Raw genomic sequence first — 25,858 nt, 5'->3', positions numbered from 1 at the left:
CTGCTGGTAGAAATGTAAATTGGTATAATCACTCTAGACGACAATTTGGCGATATCTCCTAAAATAGGACATAAGTATATCAGATGCCAAATGATTTCAGTCCTCTGTATAAACATAATAGAAACACATTCGTGTGTGTACAAAAGACTTGTTCACAGCAGCATTATTCATAGCAGTCAAAAACTGACCATCATCAAGAAACTGGCGAAATGAATTGTGGGTATATTCATACAATGTATACTACAGAACAACAAAAAAGATTGTATTCCCAATATATGCAACAAAATGAATGAATCTCATAAATGTAATGCTAAGCGGGAGAAGCTAGACACAAAAGAAAAGTATACCCTAAGATTATATTTATATGAAGTTCACAGACAGGCAAGATTCACTGACAGTCATGGTAACAGATATCAAAATAGTGGTTATGCAGCATAATCTCACCCACCCTGACTGATACACTCTGAAAAATGCCACCCTCTCTCTGAAGCTTTATCTGATATTCTCCTTCTGCGATGACAAAGGAATATTGCTTGTTTTTCTATTTAAAGTTTATATCATTCTGCCTTTCTTAATAATTAGCTTTCTTGTTAAATGTCTGCTTCCTTCTTCTATCATCAACTACTTTTTCATCATATACATACATATACATGGCCTTATTTCAATAAATATACTCAGATAGTGATAAAGAAAACAAGGTAGAGATTATTTAAGGATACTCCCAATAAATGTTTAAAATAATCTTTTACTGTAGTATAACATGCTTATAAGAAGTGCACAGATCATAAACATACAGACCAATTAGTTTTTGCAAAGTGAACAATCGCCTATAACAAACGCGTAGATCAAGAAATAGCACTTTCCTAGGAGCCTAGTTATGACCTCTGAAAAGGAAACCAAAGCCCAACTCACAAACTATTATGGTCATTTCTCAAAAGCAGGATGGGGCCTCCCATACCAAATTTGGTTCAGATGTCAAGGGTAATAACACTACACATATAGCAAGATGATATGAGGTTTGTCACATAGTGAGGCTTTCTGGGGGGAGTAGGGAAGTTCTCCCAAACTGGTCTAAAAACGGCTTGAGAGAACAAAAAAAGGAGACCAGCCTGAGATTTTAATAATAGTTAGAAGGTGGGCCAGGGGAGTGTTCTCTGATGAGAGAAGAGGCTTGCATGGTCTGAACTTCCCATCAAAGAAAGGTGCACCCAGGGTTTTTTATCATCTCCTGCAGATGTGGGACAGAAGGGAAGAGGGAGGGGTGAGGCTTAAAAGATGTCAGCAGTCCGACATCAAAAAATGGAGTCAGACTTTTTATTACATGAAGACAACCTACATTTATTTCTTGCTCATGTTACTTGCCCATCACAGTTCGAGTGGGAGCTTTGGTCCATGACATCTTTACTCTAGACTGTCTGAGCAATTGTTATCTGGGACATTGCCAATCACTTCAGTGAACAAAAAGAAAAAAAAAAGAAGAACGAAAGAAAAAATAGTCCAACTCACACTAAATTATATAGCTTCTGTCCAGAAGTGTCATGTGTCACTGTACTTATATTTCACCGGCCAAATTGAGTCACATGTCTCTGCCGAATGCAAAGGGGTGAGAAGAGCACAATCTATCATGTGTTTAGAAGGGGGAAGAACCAAAAATACTTGATGACCCACACTGTTGTCTACCACAAGTGGATCTTAAAGGATGAGCGGAATATTGACAGGTGATGAAAGAACACTGTTGAAACCCAAGGAATAAGATGAACAGAGATGTGGAGGGGTGGGTGGTGTGGCTCAACCAGAAAATGTCTGAAATGAACATATGGGAGATGAGGTTAGAAAGAAGGATTGAGTTTAGTAATAGAAAGTCTCGAAAATGAAGTATTTTGGACTTAGAGCATGGGATGGAATGAACAATTTTGAGAGTAGTGAACATGGATTTTTTAGTAAGATGGCTTAGATAAAATAAATAAGAAATTGGGATGTTATTGTAACAGCCAGGGAAGAGTGGATGAAGCCCTGAACCAGAACAGAGGCAATTGGAATAGGAAAGCGCAGGTTGGGGTCTTTGGAGGTCCATCTGGATATTAGGCAAAAATGAAGAGCGGAAATTATTCCACTTTCTTCTGCCCTGGATGACTGGAAGAATGGTGGTAACATTTCAAAGGCTACAGAGGACAGCATGGAGTAAATTGATAAATTTGCTTCTGAAAATATTGAGTTTCTGACGATAGAAGGACATTGCTATAGGCTGAATGTTTGTGTCCTCTCCCAAATTCAGATGCTGAAATTCTAATGCCCAAGGTGATGGTCTTAGGAGGTGGGGATCTTTGGGAGGTGATAGGTCATGAGAATGGAGCCTTCATGAATAAGATCAACACCTTTATCAAAGAGACCTCAGAGAGTGCCTTCACCCCTTCTGCTATGTGAGGACACAGCAAGAAGACAGCTATGAACCAGGAAGCAGGTCTTTGCCAGACACCGAATCTGCTGATGCCTTGATCTTGGACTTCCCAGCCTCCAGAGCTATTGCTCATAACTACCATGTCTATGGTATTCTGTTACAGTAGTCCGAACACACAAAGTCAGACATCAAAGTGGAATTTTTGAGGAACACTCAAAAATTACTGTCTAACACCTAAGAACAGACAGGAGACTAAACTTAGAGATCATAAAGTCAACAACAGTTAGGAGAAGGTTGAGGCCATGGAACTGAATGAAGGTTCCCAATAACAGACTATAAAGTTAGAAGAAAAGAAGACTGAAGACCGAACCTTGGAGAAAATGTATGTTTACGGAGTTTGCTGAACATTAGCAGAAGCTAGTAAAGAAAACCAGGAAGAATCTATTGGAGAAAAAGAAGGAGCACAAGCTGCAGGAATAGAGTGAGCCAAGAAATAGGGGAGTGGCTCAGAGTGTCTAATGTTGCCAAGAGGACAAGCAGGAGGAGACCAGAAAGATGCCATTGGATTTGGCTGTGGAGAGGTGACGAGTGATATTTGGGAAAGCCACTTTAGTAAAGAAGTGAGATTAGATGGCAGGAGGATTGTGGCAGGAAAGGAGAATAAGCAAATATAGATTAAGCTTTCGGTAAGTTTGGTATTGAAAAGAAGGTGAAGATATGTATGGGAAAATAGCTTAAGAGAAAGGCAGAGTTTCTGGAAAGCTTAGCTGTATAACTTGGCATGCCATTTTACACACTGTCTTTAAGGCAAAGATTTTATTTAAAAATAAATTATGCCAAAATCTAAATACAACTCCTGGTAAGTTCTAAAATACATCCTCAGTACCTTACAGGTGTGGCCACGGAGAATTCCACAAGTGTGGGCACATGACTCAAGAGGGACCAGACAGGATCAGGGCCCCAGGCCTGTGTCTGAAGTGACCCAGAATTCTTCTGCTGAGTTTGGAAGCTGGCCGAATGAGCTGAGAGCTGCCAGTGGTCATCTTTTCCATTACACGGGTTCAGCCTGAGAAAGGTGCCAACCAACACTGAGGAAAACAGAGTGAGGGAGACAGCATCTGGAGGTAGAAGCCTAGCCCCAAAGTGCCCCCTCTTCTAGCTGTGCCTGAGGCGCATTCTAAGTCTGTACTTCTCTGTTATGTAAGCAAATCAATTCCGCTTTTTGTTAAAACTGGATTGAGTTGGGTGTTCTGGCATTTGCAACTGAGAGAGTCCTAATACCTAACATCACCTAATGGCCCCATCCGCACACTCTTCTCAAGTACTTTCTACATCACGAGTGGGATTTTTAAGAGATTAGCATTCGTTACAATCTGTGAAGCTGTGATTATGAGAAATTCTGAATAAAATTGAATTCGACATTGTTTTTCCTTAGATTTTTCATGGGTTTCACTGTAGGAATAGGAAAAATGTAGTAAGATAAACATTAACTTTTGAGTCACCAGTGTACATGGTTTTCTTTGAGATAGAGTTAATGGAGAGCATACGTGTTAGATTGGTTGTTTTCCTCAGATGGAGTCTCTCTAAAAAATAGTGACATTATCACTAACAAAAGGATAATTAATATCTTTGATCTTTTTAAGGGAAAAGGTTCCCATCTTTGCAATGTAATCCCGGAGTTCCAAAATCTCAAAGAACCTTTTCCCATACACGGTGCGGGAGAGCTGGTCTTCCTTATTTGTTGCTCGGATTCATTCCCAGTTGACATCGGATACATCCGCGAGACCCTCTCTCTTTTGTGTGGGATCAGGCCGCATTAATTTGTGAGTTGTAAATACCCAAACTCTGTCCTAAAGATTAGCTTTAACTAAATCGCCCTGGGGACAAGAGATGAGGCATTCTTCCTCTACTTGCAGAATTTAAAAAAAAAAAAAAGAAAAAGAAAAAGAAGAGAAAAGAAAGAATCTAAATTTCAAAAGGAACAGGAAGCAGCTTGTCCATAATAAATCACCAGCTAGCAAGTGTCTGCAGAGGAAAAGGTGGATATTAATAGAGGCGGCATTTTTCTTTCAGCAGAAAAGATCTTTCAGTGAATTTGGAACTGACAGCCTTGAAAACCTAGTCAGCTAAGAATTCGAATGCCACAAACTTGAGAAGAAATGTTATTGTGTTTTATATAGTTGAACATGCTTCTTCCTCTAATTGGGAGGTAGTTGCATTCAAATGTCCAAATCATCGACAGCATTTGTAAGCTCCGCACACGGGGAGCCCACAGTTCACTTTTTGTATATACGTCAAGGAGTTTGACTAATCCATTAATTATCAATGGAAAGAAAGCATCAATGGGAATAAAATTGTGGCATGACAAAGAGTTGTTCTCGGGACCCTGCATATAATTAAACAGAAATTTTTCTTAATGCATTATCATGTATTAGAAAGAAAAAGGCAATGGCCTGGGGGTCAGAAGATTTGTTCGTATGCCTTGCTTTACTGCTGCCAATGTAGAAACATGGTTAAACAAGCTAATCTCTCTGGATCTCAGTTTCCTGAACTGCTATGGGCGGGTGGTGATTGGAGAGGATTCTACCGAGACTTTGGTTGATGTGGCAGTTACTACTGCTATTAACAATTATCCCAAATTGACTGGCATAAAACAAAAACCATTTTATTGTGCAAAAGATTCTGTGGGTTAGCTCTACAGGCTGGGCTCAGCTGGACAATTCTTTTGCTTCTCGGGGAAATTACTAAGGTCACTCAAAGGCACTCAGCTGGCAGTGAGATGGTCTCAAGGGTTCGAGACAACTTGATTCACTTTTTTTTTTTTTTTCCTTTTGGCAGAGATGAGCTCAGTCTGTTCTGGAACGTCCAGCAAGGTGGTTTCTTCAGCCTGGTGGTCTCAAGGTGGTCCAACTTTTTACATGGTAGCTGGCTTCTCCCAGAGTGAGCGTATTAAGAGAACCAAGTAGTTTCAACCTAGCCTTGGAAATCATACACCATCCTCTGCACTGCATTCTGTTCATCACAAGGCTGCTCGGGTTCAAGGGAGAAGGCTATCCCACCTTTCAATGAGAGCAATGTCAAAGAATTTTGCAGCTGTATTTTAAAACCACCACACCCGCTTGTAAGTTCCCAAACATTATTGTTCATTACTCTTCTCCAACAATGTGTCCATTCCCATATTTCTCTCTTTCCTTCTTTCTTCCCTCCTTCCTTTCTTTTTTTCCTTCTGTCCTCCTTCAATCCTTCAGTCCTTCCGTTTTCATTCATTCATCAGATATTTTAGTCCCTACTCTGGGTCAGACATATCGAGTAGCCTACAGTAAAATTGAAGGGCGAAACAAACACAGAATCCCTGCCTTTGTGGACCTTACAGTCCAATGAGGGACACACACATGAATCAAATGCAGCCAAGTGTGTAATCACAAACTCTGTGAAAGAAAGGTGCAAGGATCTCTGTGGTTCCACAGTAGAGAGACCTGATTCAATCAGGGTGCAGGGAGGCTTTCGTGAGGAAGAAATGTTCACTTTGATATCTAAAGGATGTGTTGGAGTTGGCTAGGTGAATACATCCCACACAAGACTTCCTCTTGTTGCCCTGGAGCCCCTAAATCTTCTAATCTAGAAGGCCCTTTTTTCCCCTACCCTACTTAATTACTCGTTAGCAGTAGTTCGTTACGGAAGTTCCATGTTCGATATGGAGGATGTGGCCAGCCTCCTATTTGTCCGGATCCTTACGAACCTCTGCTGACTCCCTACTTTAGCTGAATAGAATCAGTAGGTTTAATGTGCCTTTGGGAGTGATCCATGTGCTGGCTCCATCCTAAGTTCCTGGCCTCGTCTCGCCTGTTCTCTTTGGATACCACGCTCAGCCATCCCAGGCTACTTGCTATTCCCAGGGCATGCATTAATTTTCATGCCTCTGTGCCTCTGTTCTCACTGAACTCTCCTTCTGAGATGACCTTCCCCTTTGCCTCCATCATTAAAATGTTTCTCATCTTTCTTGCTCCAGGGCCATCTCCCCTAGGAGGCTTTCCTAACCTCTGGGCATGATTACTCTGTCCTCGAAGTGTTCCCTGGCCCTTTACTGATACTTCTTTTCCATTCTGCTTTGTTAGCTGTTTCCTTACTGCCACTAAATTTTAAGATCCTTGAAGACAGGAATCCTTAAGAGATCATGCCTCTGTCCTCCAAAGTGCCTATCACTGTGCTTTTGCCATAGTAAGCATTCAATAATTGTTTGCAGAATAAATTGAATGAATGAATGAATGAATGAATGAATGAATGAATGAAATAAGTATCCTTTTAATCAGATGTTAAGGGTATAAAGTGCAGAGATCTCTGTTACCATTTTTTTTTTTTTTTAGATTTTTTATTTATTTATTTGACAGAGATAGAGACAGCCAGCGAGAGAGGGAACACAAGCAGGGGGAGCGGGAGAGGAAGAAGCAGGCTCATAGCAGAAGAGCCTGATGTGGGGCTCGATCCCATAACGCCGGGATCACGCCCTGAGCCGAAGGCAGACGCTTAACCGCTGTGCCACCCAGGCGCCCCTCTGTTACCATTTTTAGTCAGCATTTAGCATAGCAGATAGTACTCAATATTGATATTTCACTATAAATGACTGTGTTGCTTTCCTCTGTACATATTTTAAATATCACTGAACCTATTGAAATGTTTTGCACGCAATGCTGGTTACATTTTTAAACACTTCTGCCGAGTCATAAATTCTTCGGGACAGAAATTGTGTCTTCCCTTTATTTGTGTCTGTTATACTCCCAGATGTTTGTTTTATATATAAATCACTGATATGAAATAAAAATGTTGATAAACCACTTCCTAAGTTCACACGTTATTTGGATTCTTCTCACACGTATTATATACACATTGCTGTGCTAATATGTGACTGTGGGTACGAATGTAGGTGTACATTAAGACTTCGTGTCAATATTTTGCCATGGACTTGGATATGCTATGAGGAAAATGATCTATCCTGAAAAGCAACCGTGTCTAGTAGGTCTTTGCCATAACTTTCAGTAGGTCTCAAGCTTGTCGTTCAGTGTTGCCAATACACAGGTGTTACCTCTGGACTTGTTTGCATATTATGTATTGCTCTTTATTAGTTTTGAAGAGGATGATAATGATGACTATCTGTGTGGAGCGGTGTGGCCAAAGTACTGGAAGGAGAACTGGGTCATAAAATGCCAGATGATTAGAGCTAGAAGGGGCTAGAAGTCTAGTAAGTCCAGCTCCTTTATTCTACAGATGGGGAAATTGAAACGCAAGTTCCAACTCTTGCCTTTGTACGTCACGGTGCTCAATTTTGGGTAGGCTGACATAAAAAAGGAGACTTCCTAGATTCAGGGAAGCACAAAGTTTATTGACTATTTTTTCCTCAGAGGGTCTCTTCCGAAGAGCACTGTTCAGGGACACACCTGTTGGATCCCAGTCAGAGCTTAGGAAGCACACACTTATTTATACCACACATGACATCATCCATCCATCTTGGAAGCCACAGAGCTCACCCCTGTTGGTTGTCAGCGGTTTCTAAGATGTCCCCTGATTTCATTGACCTCTGTGTGTCCTGGAGCCTTGACCTCTAAGGCTCCCTGGTGCCAGAATGTCTGCAGCCGTAGGATCAAAGACCCTCAGGGGAAAAATCCACTCCTAACTGAGATGAAATGGAGTGAGTTTTTAGGAAAACTAGCTATATGTCCCAGAACCCTTGTTCATCTGGAAAATGCTTGAACTGTATCCCGAATATAAACACCAAGCCGTAAGACCTAAACACAGCACAAGCCAGAGACCGAGTCTCCTGCCTGCCAGGCCAGAGCCACATTCCACCTGCCCTCCTAAATGACTGGATGTGCCTGGCGCATAATAAATGCTTTATGAATGCCCTGCAAAATAAATGAATGAAGGAGGTGGCATGTAAGTAAACACACAAATACCGCAAAATTGCTAAGCACAACAGATCAGGTGAGAAGTTACCCATTTTAAAACAGTAGGTTAGATATTGAAGTGGAAGTCCCGAAATTGAATCTAAAGTCTGTCTCCGGCTTCCTAGCAAGCAGAGCAAAAAGGGCAATGCAGTGGGCTTCACCTAGTTCTCACTGTGGAAGAGAACACAGCATTACCCGGCATCATGTACTTTTCTATCTCTGAGACAAATGAGTCCTGCGGGAAATCTTCCTACGACACTGAGGTGTCGCTTGTGTCTTGAGGACATGTGAGGAGTCTTCCTTCGTGGGCAGCCGCACTGATGGCTTGCAACAGTTTGGTAATACCCTCCCCAGTTGGTGTTGTCCAAGGTCTTCGCTTGGGGAGAGTAACTCCATTTTGGTTGCCGTCCCCTGGCTGCTTGTAACTGCCGTTTCTTCCCAATCCTTAGCCAGACCCCTCTGTTTGAAGAGGAACCTCAGAGCATTCTTAAAATATTTTCTAAGCCCTCTTTACTTACACATGCCCTTCCTCCGCTAGCCTTAGAGAGCTGGATGCTAGGATATTTTCGCAGTCTTCTATACTTAGTATGGCTTATAATCCTTGGCCATGTTATCTCAGGCGCCCCCTTAAGAATCCCTTCACAAATAGAGTAACCCGAGTAGAATAAAATCCTCGCTGATTGATTGATCTGAGACCTGCAGTGCGCTCAGCCCCATCCTGCTCTATAGCTCTCTGCTCCGGCTCCCTCCCGGCCAGTCTGTCTGTGCCATTTCGATGTTTTCTCCCACCGCTGGCTAAGCTCCATCGTTTTCCTTCCGTTGTTCACTGTGTCTGTAATAGCGGCCGGCTCCCTATCAGTGGTCGTAATTCAGATTTGAGCTTATCTCCCTCGTGCTATTTGCCAAACAAAGCCCGTGAGGGGTTGCGCTTTTTAAATGTGCTTTTTAACACTGGCCTGTATTTCTTTTAGTCCCAGAATTTAAGAGCTAAAGGGACCGTACAATTATTTGGCTCCTCCGTTTTATAGATGAGAAAACTAAGACCAAAAAAGGTGAAATGATTTGCTTTCCAGTCCTTCGCCTGGGAAGTATTGAACCTGAGTAGTCGTTGTGGTGTTTATCTCTGTATCATCTCTCTTTTGTCAACGAGGAGATTTCATTTCCTGAGTCATTGCACCTGGTCCTCTGGCAATCCCTCCACATATTCTTAATCAATAATCAGGGACTGAACTAAGTGAAACAATATATCATGGTTTAGTTTGTATTCTACTTCAACCCAAAAAGAACTAAGGAAATTAACAAATAAATACAGAAAGCCGTTCAGACATTTGGTTTGTTCATTGCAGACTTGATAACAAGAGTTTTTTCCTTGGTCTATAGCCATCTTATCATTGTAGCGTATTGATTACAAATACCTTTAAAAAAAAATCTAATTCCGACAATTCTTTCTCCTAAAACATGTGTTTTAGATACTATGATTTTAAAGAGCCATTATAAAGGAAAGAATCTAACCACATAGTAAGTTCCCTCATCTAGGAGGCCAAATGGGCAATGACAGACTTGCTTATCCGAAGCGGATTTATGGAATAGAAAAACAATTCAGTCTTTGCAGAAGCTTCCACAAACAGGAGATGTGAGAAGTGTTCGGAACAAAGAAGGGGTCATCCCTAAAAAAACAGGAAGCTTTGATCTTTCTCCTCGCCTCGAGCAAGGTGAAAGGGTACAGTCTTCAGCAAGTCTGATCTGTGTTTTCAGGTGAAATGACACTTCCAACACGTACGGGCAAGCAGAAGTTTCCTCAAACGGTGAAAAATACAGGCCCCAGATCTTGTGACTCTACAAATGTACCAAATGTAAAAGAAATCCCTGTTTTCCTCGGAAGTTTGACTATAGGAAATAACGAGGCCTTAAAAAGGGAGTGATTAGATAGTGTAAGAATGCAAACTTGGCAGAGTAGTAAAACCCCAGTAATTTCGGACATTTTACATTCTATACTCCTTTCTAGGCATGTTATGCTTCCCAGGTTGTAACCACTGATACTTTGAAAGACTTTGGAAACAGTTACTCACTTATGAAGACCCCACACGTCTGAGGGAACAGCCAGAGGGTAATGAGGAAAGGTGTGACAACTGCCTTGTGTTTTTGACTCATCCTAAAGGAATGTATTAGGTCTTCAGATATTGGTGAACTTTCCCAGAGATAGCGTATTTGTCACTGCAAGCTGCATCCAGTTACAGTGTAATGATTTGAAGAGGCACTCCCAACTTGGGGGCGCTGCGTAAACCGTGTCTCAAAGCATCCCTGATGCCTAGCCACTCAACGGCCATAGAGAGCTTAAACCTGTCTGGCAAACTTAGCAGAGTATCTAGAAGCATTGCTTCTGGCAGATAAATCCATCACGGATAGTAGGACTTTACATTTCTGAAGTCATACTGTTTGATTTTTTTGTCGTTGAGACCTCTCCTGGTGACTCTCCTCTGACATCAACGTGACTTAGTATGAATTTTGTTTTGAAACAGACAAAAGAAGCATCAGGAAGCTGTTCTCTTGTCTTATCTGCAGTCATGGCTTGGCAGATTCCATGAACTCCCGAGGCGATCCAAGCAGGGCGACAGACAGAAGAAAAATGACAGAAGGTTCTAAGTCTGGACTCCTCCTTCCGTGCTTTATGGGGCAGACCTGAGGTCTCCAGAAGAGGCACGGTAAGTAAATCAGGCAATCAATGCTTAGTCCCAGGCAGCACTGCCCAGGCACCAGCCACTAGAACTCACACAGACGCAGAAACCAGGACCCGAGTTACAAGGCCACGGATGCAAAAGCAAGGACAGTTTGATGTGGAGTCCCAGGACTAGCGCCAGCCCTTAAATTCTTCTTGCCTGGATTCAGGTCTCTAACTCAGTCTTAAGGGCTGGAGCAGCTGTGTCTGCATGGGAGTCCAGAGCGGCGTCTACCATATTGGGGGCCAGGCGCACCGTTACGGTATTACAGTTATAGCATAAAATTACTTGGCCAGGTTGGAACCCAGCTCAGCGCTGCTACTCACCAAGCCATGTTCCTCACACAGCCTGTGGGGGTTCATGGGCAGCACCTGTTTATAAGTCCCCCCTCCCCAAAGGCTCTGTATGGGCTGGGGTGATACTGCCAGGAGACTCATTTGCCCAGAATTCAGAACCAGGCGGGTCCTCAAATGGGCACATCTGGAGACTCCTCTGAAAGATGTTACACCTGCAGCTATAGAGACACCCAGGACTGAAAGCAGAAGACGAATTCATCATTCGACTTAAACCTGGGTCTGTTACAAGACCATCCATCCATCACTGGCGGTGAGACGTGCGCGTGCATCAGAAAAAGGCAGATCTAGTGCTCCACCAGCAAGCGTGGTTCGCGATCAGAGAGTGAGCCAGATTTGAACCCTGGCTCTTCCCTTCGGCCAACACGAACAACCATCCCTTGTGCCTCTGCCTGCATGTCGCTTTTAATAATAAATCTGGAAACTGTCTTGTGAATGGCAAAATTGCATATGTTGTGTTTAAAAGCATTAATTGCTTTAACAGTTAAAATATTTCACAATTTTTCAACTAAATTCTAGCACATCTTCATTTTAAATACATCAGGACTGCCGCAAATTAAAGTGGCTTGGGTCTCTCTCTCTCTCTCTGACCTCTGAGAAGCCCCAGACAAGGGGCAGGAGGGAGGGAGGCAGGAGCTGGAGTGAGGGAGGCCTGACACCTTCCACAGCAGGGAACTAAGGCTGCCTGTCAGCTCGAATCATTTTCCTGTAGGAAATGTCATTACATCATTGCATTGTAAGAAAGTGATGTCAGAGTGTGGGGCCCTGATCCACTTCCTGACTTTTAACCTGAGTCTTGTAACCTTTTTCAGCTGTGCTGCACCCAGAGAAAATGAAACACATTGAAATGTAAAGGCCAGCGTGTCTCATAAAGGCCTTTGAGGCCCCAAGGGTGGGGTTCACTTCTACACCTATATTAATGATCAGAACACAGTTTTGTTTGGGTGTCACATCCTGGATATGACACGGACCTAGTAGCTAGGAAAGTAAATGGAAAAGAAATAGTGTTCAGGATGTGCCTGTAATTTCTTGGCAGAATCCCTTCCTTTTTCCTAGATTGGGTTTAATTAGCGGGGACAATGCTAAATTTAATTAGGATGCATTGCTTCGTTTTTGTGGTAGTGGCGCTTTTGTTGTTAAACTCTCTGTGAAAATGAAAAATGGTTCCTGAACTGATATTTTAAATCTTACACACAGCATTTGTGTCTCTGTATCTTAGGATTGGTTACAACCCCAGCCTAAATGACATTATTAAGCTATTTCCTGGAATGTCAAGGGCTGAAATCGCCCTGTCAAGAGCGACTCTGTTCTTTCAGGGATTTCAGAGAGCAAGGGCTCGGATTGCATTCTTGCTCTGTTATTATAAGTTTTTGCCTGGCAGGAAACCACTGGGTCTCAGATAATTTGCATATATCCAATGAGAGTGATCCACTGTTCTATGGAGGTTTTCAAGATTGCATGACAACACTGTGGAAGAATCTCATATGGAGAAAGGGGATTTTTCCCCCCTTTCCCTAAGCCCCATTTTAAATAGTTTCCTTCCCACAAGCTGATGTGTCCACATTCAAAGAGTTATAAGTAACCCAGTCTATTTTTCTACCTCGGCCTCTGTCACTAGTCCAGTAATATCATCAACCACACAAAACTGGAAACAGGCTGTTTGAAAGTAAAGGTGCCTTATTCCTTCCGGAAGGCCTGTAGAGCAGACTGTTTTTGGCCTGTGATGGTGAACATTAACAATTTACTTCTCCCCAGCAAGGGCATAGTAAAATGTCTGCACATTTCTTTGTGAAAGCAAGGGCAAGAAATAACCCAAAAATAACATATTTCTTGATGACTGAATATAATTTTTAACACGTTATACATGGGATCCCAGTTAACCTAAAGCACTTGGTCTTAGACCACTTCACTTATGAATCAGTTTGGGATCTTCAGAACTGTGCACACTTTACTGAGCACGAAAGTTCTGGGAAGCAATCACTGCACCTCGCTGGTCCCACGGTTGGTGCCGTAGCAGCCGGAATGCCAACTCTTGACAGAATGTCCGATGGTCACCTTAAACCCTTTCAGAACAGAGAGGCATACAACTGAGAAAGGAAAATGGAAGTAAATAAGTAAATAGCCAGGCACTCAGTACTGGGGAGAAATGCTTCAGTAAGGTTAAAATGAATTCAGACAGTATACTGAGAAAATTTAAATCCTTACTTGTGTAATCACCAGGCCCAGAACTAGACGTCTTGTAGCTTCATTAAGTGACAGATGAACATGGGTTGATTGAAGAGTTGAGGTCTGGGTGGCACCTACAGGACTTCCAGACGCCAATGATTGAGCTGTGTGTCCTGGAACATGTCATTAAGCTTCTCTACATATCACAGTTTTCATGATATGTCTGAAATTTTCATTCTGTACTTGTGCATTCTCAAATGAATGGACTCTATAGAGACTGATATCCAAAGGCGTCTAATGTGCTGAGTTGAATCAAGAACACTAGACACTATTTTTGTGCTTAAATAGTGTTAGATTTTCTGCTGTGTGGTTTACCTCTATAGTGAAATTGAATTCTCTCAGCAAGACTGGGAGTTAGCTATCTTCATCAGTGCCATCAGACCGGGGAGGGACTGAGGCTCTTGCCTAAGCCCAAAAGAAGGCCAGGATTTGAAACCAGATGTTTCTCATTCTGAAGTCTCACCCCCTTTCTGCTACCCTCCACCGGTGCTTCTCAAACGTTAGCATGCATCAGAATCACCAGGAGGAGGGCTTCCTGACACAGACTGTTGGGACCCAACCCTCAAGTTTCCAGTTCATACAAGTTCCTGGGTGAGGTTGATGCTGCTGGCATGGGAATCACATGTGAGAACCAATGTGCTGTATTATTAAGAGTTGCAGGCATAGAGACATAGAGACTCTTAAGAATATATGACATAGAGGGACACCTGGGTGGCTCAGGCAGTTGGCAGATGACTCTTGATTTCGTCTCAGGTCATGATCTCAGGGTCGTGAGATCGAGCCCCAAGTGGAGCTCTGTGCTCAGTGGGGAGTCTGCTTGAAATTCTCTCTCCCTCTCCCTCTGTCCCTCCCCGGCTTGTGCCCTTCCTCTTTCTCTCTCTCTCTCTCAAATAAATAAATAAATCTTTTTAAAAAAAGAATATATGACATCGAGAATATAAGAAGTAAATCTCTGGCCAGATTAAGAAAGACCTCTGACATTTTTTTTTTTTTTAAGATTTTATTTTTGAGTAATCTCTACATACAACGTGGGGCTTGAACTCACAACCCTGACATCAAGAGTTTCATGCTCTACCGACTGAGCCAGCTGGGCACCCTAGCTTTACCTTTAAAGCCACATAACAGCTGAATGAGTTTCCCTCTTGGGAATGGTTCAGCTGTCAGGGGCGTTTAGATCTTGGGACATTTGACAAGAAGTTGGCTCAGAGGACAGCTAAGGTCCCTTCTAACTATTAAACTGTCATGAGTGCCATAGATGAGCTACAGAGAGCCCAGGAGGGAGGGTCATTCTCCCCCTGCAGAAGGACCTTCTCGTTACGGGCACTATTTCATGTTTTAATTGTACCGGAAGATCTACAGTTGCCTTGGTAATGGCAATGACGAAATGCTGAGAAAAATGGTTCCTTAGTGTAGGTAAGAATATAGGATTATAGTTTAATAAAACATCACACAGGGACAAGAAGAATTTAAAGAAAACATCCATTCACTCCAAATTTATATTTCAGATTTTAAAATTTCTATGACAATGATGATAAAATTTCCATTTTTAAAATCATAACAGGTAAATCAGAAAAACAATAAGAGGGGTTAACAATCTAAAAGGGCTGCAATGAACTATTCTCTCGATTTTTTATTTCATAAGACCTTAGAGGAAAAAGTTTGAGGATAAAATTATTTTGCAAATATCTCAAAATAATGGCCACGAATATAACAAATTTAAGAGGAACACTGCTTCAAATTTATTGTCCATTCTTTTGACCCTAGGAAGAAAAAAAATGAAGTAGTGTTTATTTCTACAATTTATCAAAGAAAATAGAGTGTCACTTCTGACATTTAATTTAGCCTTTTTTATGTCACAGGAACCCAATGAAGGATGATTCAAGTAACAGCAACATGGTACCATTTAAGGATTTAAGAGGAATCACCAGAGAGAACAATATTGGCGATGTTGGTGGAGGGGGATGGCAGAAAAATATAAAAAAGAAATAGATGTGTAATAAAATATCTGGCATAAGCATAAAGCAATTCAGAAGAACCATTACTTTTGTGGGCAGGGACTGTCTAAGGAAGTGAGGGATCTCTCCATTGAATATCCTTTTTGGTCATTTGCTATTTGTTTTGTCTGGTTTGGGTTGGTTTGGGGCTCTTTGAAAATTAACAGAGGGGGGCGCCTGGGTGGCACAGCGGTTAAGCGTCTGCCTCCGGCTCAGGACGTGATCCCAGCGTTAGGGGATCGAGCCCCACGTCAGGCTCCTCCGCTATGAGCCTGCTTCTTCCTCTCCCACTCCCCCTGCTTGTGTTCCCTCTCTCGCTGGCTGTCTCTATCTCTGTCGAATAAATAAATAAAATCTTTAAAAAAAAAAAAAAAAAAAAAAAAAAAAAAAAAAAAAAAAAAAAAAAAAAAAAAAAGAAAATTAACAGAGGGTTAAAGGGTACTTTCTAAAATCTTCAAATGAGAGCCAAGAATTTAAATTTGATTAGAAGTAAGGGGAAGAAAGCAAGCATTTCTTGAGCAACTATCAAGTGTCAAGCCTGTGTAAGGCTCTCACTAGTCATTATGCCATTTCATATGGCAACATGTGAGGTACATTTTGTCTCTTAGGTGCAAAGAGGTTCAATATTGATTTGCTCAAGCCTGCTCGGTGGTAGGTGATGAAGGAAACGATTATACCTCAAACCGTCTGACTTCGAACGTACCATGGCATATCAGGTTCTCCATGTGTCATAAATAATGCTGAACCCAATGCGTCTTCAATAAGGCACCATTCCTTGGTATGGAAATTCAAATCGACTTTTCCTCTGTTTCCCTTCCTGCAGATTCTTCTTGGATTCCATGACCACAGTAAATATTCCCCTACGATGTGTGAATTGTTTTTAAATTTGAAACATTCCTGACATAGACATTTATGTAAGATTTTAGCTATGGCTAGGAAGCCATAAGAGTGACATCTAGTATTGCAGCCTGCCACTCTGCTACTCTTTTGACCCCCACACTCCCAGTCGCACCTTTTCTGCTCACCTTAGTCCATATTCTTGGAGAGGAGCTGCGCACACATGAATGTCACATGAAGGAGCTTGGCTGTGTCTTGAGTGTTAAGGGGAGCCACATAAGGATATAATGAGATAATATTTATTACTTATACTATTAGTATAAAATAATATTTATTACTTATACTATTACTATTACTCCACAGGAGAGTAATAAGAGCAGATTTGGACTTGAGAGAGCTCATTCCAGAGCCTGTGTGGAGGATACTTCTTAAGAAAGACGAGATTGGAAACAAAGCTATCTGAGGGAGAGAAGATGGAGAGCTGAACCAGGGCCATCCCAGTCATACAGAGAAAGGGGGACACAGGGAATAAATATTTAAGAGGTGCTATTGCCAGGATATGGTGATCCACTCAGGGGTCAGAGGTCGAGGGTGACTCTAGGTGTTAGGCTTGTCCGGAGTGTCATGAGTGCTGGCAATCGAGCTGGAGATGCAGGGAGATGAGCAGGTGTTGGGGACAAGGAGATCATCAGCTCCATTATAAACGTCTTGAGATTGATGTGTCTGTAGGACACCCAGGAGAGTATCCAGAAAATAGTCCAATGTAGAGCTCAATAGAGCAGGAGAAGGGACTGGGCTGCAAATATGGATGTGTGGGGTATCAGCCCAAAGGTGATAACTGAGGCCACCAGCCTTTAAGGAGTGAGCAGAGCAAAGGAGCCTTCAGATAGGCTGAGGAGGTAAAGCCTTGGAAAAGGAAGAAAACCAAAGCAAATGGTGGGTGGAAGTCAAAGGGGAGAGGATTTCATGAAGAAAGTGGTCAATAGTTTCAAAGGCTGTGGAGAGGTCAAGGAAAACACAGATCGAAAAGACTCCATTGGGCTTGGCTATGTACAGGTGTTCGTTGACAATCTTCGCCATGGGAGCATCAGGAGAAGAAAAGGAGAGATAAGCTGTTAAATGTAGCCTAGATCGAAACTGTCTTATAGCACGTGCTCTTGTTATGAACTAGGCTTGTTATGGACTCAAAGCAAAGCTTCATTTGTATCTGAAGCCGTGGAGTGTCCTGTGGCAAGCTTCCGTACCTCATTGGCTAGAATCCCAGGCAGAAATCGTCTTAATGCCTTCTATTAGGTTCTTAAAACGGCTTTTTATTAATGATGAGATGTGAAACTGAATTAACCTTAAGTGACAAGAGTAGGACTCACACATTAAATCCAATCATTCTGTCTTGTCTTGGTCAAGAAACCCCTTTATAGTTCCCTGGGCTCCTTCCTTGTCCCACATGCTAACTGCTACTAAGTCCTGTTGATTCTACCTTCTGTTTTTTTTTAAAGATTGTATTTATCTATTTTTGCACACACGTGCACATGCGAGAGAGAGAGAGAGCAGGAACAGGGGGAAGGGGCGCAGGAACAGAGGGAAAAGCAGACTCCCCGCTGAGCAGGGAGCCAGATGTGGGACTCCATCCCAGGACCCTGGGATCATGACCTGAGCTGAAGGTAGATGCTTAACCAACTGAGCCACCCAGGCGCCTCTGATTCTACCTTCTAAATATCTCTCAAATGCATCACCTCTTCTCCATGCCCACTAGCACTATCTAATTCAAACCTCATTATTCCTCATCTGGGCTCTTGGTCCTCCTGGCCCAGGTGACAATTCCCCTCGGTTCCTATAAGTCAGTGGAGGACCAGGCTATGTCTGTCTCCACCTTTAGCCTTTAGCACAGTATCTGGCACATAATATATGCTCAGTAAATGTTGAGAGGCAAGTATAAGTAATGAATGTTGTATTTAGGGCTTTGGAGGCATATTGCTCAACACATGACAAGAGGAAAGTCACATACTAGTGAACACGAGATATTCCTCTTGTCAAATAGGTACGAATTACCAGCCAGTACCTAGTAATTCTATTGCTTTAAGTAGCAGCTTTCTTTCTCATCCATGACACTAGGTTAATTATATGAAACAAGAGAAAAAAACATTTGGAACAATATTTGTGCAAATAAACTGGAGTTTTAAGTTCGTCACTTATTTAGAAATACAATGGTAAGTTCTGCAACAACACAGATGGATCTAGAGAATGTAATGCTAAGGGAAATAGGTCAATCAGAGAAAGACAAATACCATCAATATCACTCATATGTTGGATTTAAGAAACAGAAGAAACAAAAAAATGAGACAAATGAAAAAAACAGACCCTTAAGCACAGAACAAACTGGTGGCTGCCAGAGGGGGGTGGGTGGTGGAGTGGGTAAAATAGATATAGGGGGACAAGAGTACAAAGAGTACATTTTCTTGCTGAACACTGAGAAATGTATAGAATTGTTGAATCCTTATATCATACACCTAAAATTAATATAACACTGTATGTCAGTTATACTCAAATAATTAAAAAAGAAAGACAACCAACAAGATAATTCTGGTTGGTTTGATATGAGATTGATTTTTTTTTTTTTTTGAGAGAGAGAGAGAGAGAGTGCAAGTGGGGAATGGCAAAGGGAGAAGGAGAGACAGAATCTTAAGAAGGCTCCATGCCAAATGCAGAGCCCTTTGTGGGGCTTGATCTCATGACCCTGAGATCATGACCTGAGCCAAAATCAAGAGTGCGATGCTTAACCCACTGAGTCACCCAGGCACCCCAATAGATTGACTACTGAGCAAAGAAAATGGTTTTTCTAAAATGATTCAAGTGATCCGTGTATCTGTAACAATTCTCATACTCGTCTCGTTTGAGTAATATTGTTGGCATATATTGCTTCTTGAGCTAGCAGAGTAAAGGCAGTGTGATGTACCCCAGGGACGTACTGGTAAGGCTTAGGACAAGTAAAGAGCCACTCCTTGCTACTAACAGTCCTCCCTTCTGAATGTTAATCTTCTCCAGTGGAATAAAGTTTTATTTGAAAACCACAGACTGAGAAGCCCCTGAGTGGCTCAGTCAGTTAAACATCTGACATGGGCTCAGGTCATGATCTCAGGGTCCTGGGATTGAGCCCCAAGTTGGGCTCCCTGCTCAGTGAGGAGCCTGCTTCTCCCTCTCCCTCTATCCTTCCCCCTACTCGTGTGCTCTTGCAAATAAATAAATAAAATCAGAAAGAAAAAAAGAAAGGAAGAAAAAGAAAGAAAGAAAGAAAGAAAGAAAGAAAGAAAGAAAGAAAGAAAGAAAGGAAGGAAGGAAGGAAGGAAGGAAGGAAGAAAAGAAAGAAAGAAAGAAAGAAAGAAAGAAAGAAAGAAAGAAAGAAAGAAGGAAAGAAAAGAAAGAACGAAAATCACAGACTGCAGCAGAGCTGGAAAGCTTTTTGGATGTGCCTGGCCAAGCCCTGCGGTCTTAGATGAGGAGGCTCAAGTTTGCAACTACGGACGCACGCAGGGGTGAACCGCGGCCTTGTCCACAGCCCCCGGCTTGTAGGGCCAGTCTGGGAGGGGAAGTGACATTGTGTCATTCCTCACCCCTCACAGCCTTCGTTGTGTTTGACCCTAATGACTTCGTCTGTTTCTCTCTCTTTCCTGGGGGAATGAACCCTGTAACACCCAGTAACAACCACTGCATGTTCTCCTGGTTAATTAATACAGTGAGAAGAGTCCCACCAACATAGTTACTTTCCTAAATGGTTTGTGTTCACATATTAGCACCATCATGGCCATTCTGAAATATTCACTAGTATTAATTCAGTTTTCTTTGTTGAAACTGAATTTATAGGATTATAGAGAATGGAGGCTTCTGATTTCTACTTAAGTTTCTGCCCTTTTATAAAGCCAAAATTCCTTCAGTGTGTGTTTTTTTTTAAAGATTTTATTTATTTATTTGAGAGAGAGAGAACACAGGGGAGAGTGAGAGGAAGAAGCTGAGTCCTTGCTGAGTGGAGAGCCTGATGCTGGACTCGATCCCAGGACGCTGAGATAATGACCTGAGCCAAAGGCAGCCGCTTAACCGACTGAGCCACCCAGGCGTCCCATAACAATACCATTTTAGATTAAAAGTAAGGAGCAGGGGGAAAAAACCCAGCAGGACATTTTATATTAAAAGATTAAGCCGGCTGAACGTCAAAAGGAAAATATGCTGATGAGCACAATGATTATAAGTAAAAACTGACAAGAAGCAGTTGTCCACTTCCCTCCTCACCTATTGCTTCTGTTCTGACGAAATGCCAAGCTTATTTTAACACATCACGGTAGACACTTTGGTCTCATTTCCTCTCTTCCTACGTTGCTATCATCCTTGGTGTGGTCTCACTGATTAAATGAAATGAAAAGATTCTGGAAAAAAAATACCTTCCATTTCTAATTTTTTGTCTGTGAGAAACATAAGAAAGACTGTCCACAAAACGCATGCCTATGCAAAGCCACTTGGATCCTGTAAAACTGAAGAAACACCGCCTATGAGGTGTGGGCCAGCAGTGAGGGCCTGGCCTCCGGACCCTTTGAGCCTGGGAGCGAATCCTGACTCCCCCTGACCAGCTCAATGTTGTCCTCCATGAAAACGGGGCTGATGAGCTTTGCAGGGCAGTGAGGAATGAAGGAGGTGAAGCCCCGACAAGTATTCACTGCCCAATAAATAGTCCCCACAATTACGCTGCCCTCCGCAGGCTCATGTCACCACCATCATTACTCCAGACGACATCATGAGCTGAAGGCAATGCTAATGCCCCGAACCGCAATTATCTTTCTGGATTCTGATTTTTCTGTTGACCACTTCGAGGAGACCACATAAAGGAACTTGTGAGGAAGAAATACAGTGGATGCTGACTGTTGTGTGGTCCTGCTTGAGGTTTACTTGAATCTCCCCGTGGGGATTTAGTTCCCAGAAGCACCAGAGAGACCTTGCTAAAGCCCCACATGAGGTCTCAGACCTTTAGAATGAGAGTCAGAGATGAATTTGTTTCAAAACACATTTCTACTGCTAATGATACAGGGTACATTTGCTGGAAGATTTGGGGCCAGTGTATTTCCGCAAATTTGTCTTTTGTTTGGAGGAAGAGGCTGTTCCGCTGGTAAATATTCTGTCCTCCTATGTTTTTGAACTGTTTAAAGGGTTTACCTACATCTGTTATGGGAACTAAATATTTCCCAATTCATTGAAAAAAAAAGGAAAGGAAGAAAACCACTGTATCACATGATAAGGGGGAAAATATTTTCTTTCCCCTTTCATTAAAAAAAAAAAAAAAGCAAAACCCCAAACATAACAATGAATAATGAAAGGAAAACAGACGGAGCCGTTCCATTCGTCGGAGGAGGGGCAGAGTAGCTGCAGGGGACAGCTGCGGCGCGTCTGGTGTCCCAATTCTTTCCTTTCCCGTCCCTTTATTACTTACTGGACCAAGAATGTAGACAATTTCGGCTATGGTTGTTTTGCGTTTTAGTTTCTCGACTTAATCCTATGTGGTGCCCCTTTGCCCCCTGCACTGAGTCCTAAGCCGACAGGGTCACTTGAGCGTGCTGCACAGAGCCACACAAGGGGGGCTCCTATTCCTTTTCCAGTTCCACCTCTTCCCATGAGGCTCTGGAAATCTGGAAGGGCTCGCGGTCTTAGCCTGGGCTGCTATCACGGATACCATAGGCTGGGTGCCTTAACAACAACCATTTCTCACGGTTCTAGTGCCTGTATGGCCAAGATCAAGGTGTCAGCAGATTCATCGTCTGGGGAGAGCCCTCTTCCTATTTGGCAGATGGCCACCTTCTGGCTGTCTCCTTCCATGGCGGAGAGAGACAACTCTGGCCTCCTCATCTTCTTATAAGAGCATCATGGAAGCTAATCCCATCACGGGAGCTCTACCCTTCTGACCTCGCTAAACCTAATTATCTCCCAAAGGCCCCACCTCTTAATATCATCACAGCAGGGGCTAGGGAATTTTGCAAAGACACAAACATTCGGTCTGTAGCGCTCGTATAATGCTTTTATCCAAATCATCACACTCTTTATGTCTCTTTCAAGCATTTCTCACTGTGGTTTTGGTTGGGTACCAACTGACCACATGCTCACACACCAACACTGTGTGACCTTCCATGAGACGCTATCAACTGTTAGTGTCTCCCTCCCCAATTGCATGTTAAAGCCCTAATCCCCACTGGGATGGTCTCTGAAGGTAAGTGATTTGGGAGACAATTAAGTTTAAATGAGGTCATGAGGATGAGACCCCCCATGATGGGATTACTGCCCTTATAAGAAGAGGACAGAGATCTTCTCAGTCCAGGAGCAGGCACAGGAAGGACCATGTGAGGACACAGGGAGGTGACTGTCCACATGCCAGGAAGAGAAGACCATAGACCAAAGACCGACCATACTGGTACCTTGATCTTGGGCTTCCAGCCTCCAGCACTGAGAGACACAAATGTGTCGGTTAAGCCGCCATGTCTATGGTATTTACTTATAACAGCTCGAGCTGACTGGGATGCAAAATGATTTTAACGATGAATCATTAAATGATGAATCACTGAATCCTACCTCTGAAACTAATGATACAGTGTGTGTTAACTAAATTGAATTTAAATAAAATATTTAAAAAATAAAAATATTACTTATCTCTTTCAGCATGAAGGGAACCTAACAATATAACTATATGGAGGCTCATTAAATGCAGAATCACCCTGTAGGATTCTATATCCTAACAAGTGATTTGCCATTTCTTCTAAAAAAGTTATGTGTTTTCTAGAATTTTGACAAACAATACATTATTTCACTGCTGGAAATTGTGCCTCAAAAAGCTGAGATTTCTACATGCTAACATGGTAATGAAGGTGTTTTTTTTTAAAGATTTTATTTATTTATTTTGAGAGGGAGAGACAGAAAGAGAGAGATAGAGAGAGCACAAGTGGGGGCAGGGGCAGAGGGGAAGAGAGAGAATCTCAAGCAGACTCCATGTCAAGCACAGAGCCTGACGTGGTGCTCTCTCCCACAACCCTGAGATCATGACCTGAGCTGAAATCAAGAGTCAGACAACCGACTGAGCCACTGAGGTGTCCCACATGGTAACAAAGGTTTGTTCAAGCTACATGTGCTCCTTGTGGGCTCAGGGGGCAATGGCGTATTTATTAATACAGAAACTCATGTCCCGTTATGTCAGCCACTCAGCCTTGCTAATGAAACATGATCTGCCATCATTATGGATTAAGTTGTGTCAAGTCATCCAAAAATGCTCACTGAAGTTTTGCTGCTTATTAAATTTATTGAGAACTCTCACCCAAACTAGCGTTGCATTTTATGCAGATGGGAAAATTGAGATTCTGTCCAGAAGTTACATTAAGAGAATCCTGTGCTAGGAAGAGAATTTTCACCAGAATCTCTTGGGGCATGTGTTAAAAATGTGTATCCCCTGCCTTTAACCCCAGAGTTTCTGCCCTAAGAATGGGCCAGGACGGAAGCCAGAAATATGGTTTAACAAGAACCATGGTGATTCTGCTGTCATTGATCCACTTTGAGAAACATGTTGTAGTTGTGTTGGGTCCTACAGCTAGTTTAGAAATCACACACCAAGAAACTACTCTGAGCAAGATGGGCAAAGGCAAAATTCTGAAGCTGGGGAACTTTGCTCTGTTTTCAATTAATTTTTTCTCTTTCCAGGCACTTTAGGTAGCCTCACTATTGGGTTTCCATGAGGCTGAATTACCAGGCTCTGCAGATATCTTTTCATTCTTTTCTCTCTGCCCTCCATTCAGTGTTAAACATTGGGTGTCATGCCCAAGATGGCAGCCAGATGTCTGATTAGCTGTTCAGGCCAAGAGGTTATGGGTAGCCAATGCTTTAATGTGTGATTCTCCTGGGTTTATGTTCCTTTGAACAAAGGGCTCTAGGAAGTTGGATGGTCCCTAAAAGGGAGAAATCTCAAATTCTAAACTTCTAGATGCACTGGCAGTACAGCAGGGGAGGTAATTTTAGTCAGCTAGCCTCAATTCTCAGTAGGCGTCCTTGTAAAATCCACTCTGTTCCTAAGAATGTACAGGATTTCCTTTGCAGACTTATGCAGAAGTGGAAGAGGACAAGACTGACCACAAAAGGCATTGAGAGAGCCAAGTTCTTGTCTTCTAGCTTTGCTGATTTGTGTTGATGGGATCAAACTGGAAAAAAAATTGGCTAACATAACCCCAATTCACCTGACCTTCGTATAATACTAACTGGAATCATAAAGCCAGTATCGGAGTTTGTTGTGGGAAAGATCTCTTTCCAGGAGGAGGCTGTTCAACTCACAATGGAGTGACCCAGCATCAGGCATAGGAATTTGGAATCAGAAATCACTCCCAGTGGTTCTGTCCTAACCGTCCTGGAGGCTGGAACCATGCATCTTAATGATCTAACGGAGGAGAGAGCGTACAAGGTGTGTGACAAGGGGGCCCAGGATAAATCTGGCCTGTTGAGAGAAAGAGTTCTGGGTTCTGAATCTGACCCTACTGCTCACTAGCTGTGTGACCTTGGACAAGTTACATAAACCCTTTAAGCTCAGTCTACTATCTTAGAAAATGGGAAGAACACTGACAGTAAACATTCAGTTCATATTTCTATTACTATCGTATTATCAATATTATTCTTAACCATCTGGGAAAAAGTTAGAAAGCTAAATTTGATGTTATATCAGCCTCTCTGCTGGGGCAAAGGTAGAAAGGGTGGGAAAATTTTGGTTATACAAGATACAGTGATAAATAAGAGAGGCAGATTAAATACAAATCTGGCAGACTTTCCATTTTAGCATTCCGGATGGAATAAGAACTTGTTCCCCCTTTCTGGAAACTTACCTGTAAGTGTCTCTTCCAGATAAGTCCTGCAGAAAGCTTGATGAATGCTGCCAGGGACACACAGAGCATGGCAAAGCTCAGGCAGAGGTCAAAGGCTTGAAGCGTCAGGTGGTACTCTTCATAGTGTGGCGGGTCCACACAAGCTGATGGGAAGTTTGCATATGGGAAAGGAAAGGCGACTGCATAACCGAGGTAACCGGTCCCTGCTATCCCTGAAAATGAGTAGAAGCAATATGGGCCAAGGAGAGCAGATTCCAAGGCTACTGCAAAATGAAGTGGACATGCCATCATGCTTACAATCACAAAGGTGAAGCTAGCTTCCCACTGAAAAGAAAGCAAAAACAAATTGTTACTTTGGGAACGAATACTTCAAAAGCTTCTCAGCAATATGAAGAAAGAAGGAGACGTCGGGTATTAATCTCTTTTACTGGGAAGCAAAGGAGAAATGCATTACAACTTTCTCTTTCAGGCCCCTTTGTTCTCCTTCTGAATCTACGCTATAGGAGAATAAC

The 25,858-nt window shown here is 42.5% G+C and overlaps 1 protein-coding gene across 1 annotated transcript in view; it reads right to left on the bottom strand.

The window, feature by feature from the left end:
* Positions 1-2,625: 2,625 nt before the first annotated feature.
* The window catches only part of TMEM212 (transmembrane protein 212), a 32,781-nt gene continuing 9,548 nt past the window's right edge, over positions 2,626-25,858 (bottom strand). Inside the window, exons 3-5 of the mRNA XM_087861374.1 lie at positions 25,276-25,670; positions 3,285-3,464; positions 2,626-2,632 (exon numbers count right to left, since the gene is read on the bottom strand). Of these exons, the coding sequence (XP_087717500.1) occupies positions 2,626-2,632; positions 3,285-3,464; positions 25,276-25,670 (582 nt within the window). The remainder of the gene's footprint in view (positions 2,633-3,284; positions 3,465-25,275; positions 25,671-25,858) is intronic.

This window comes from Ursus americanus, chromosome 4, assembly GCF_024610735.1.
Source record: "Ursus americanus isolate L20-20 chromosome 4, mUrsAme1.1.p, whole genome shotgun sequence".
NCBI lineage: Eukaryota > Metazoa > Chordata > Mammalia > Carnivora > Ursidae > Ursus > Ursus americanus.
Note: the sequence above shows the minus strand (reverse complement) of the source record. Positions and strands in the feature narration are given on the sequence as shown.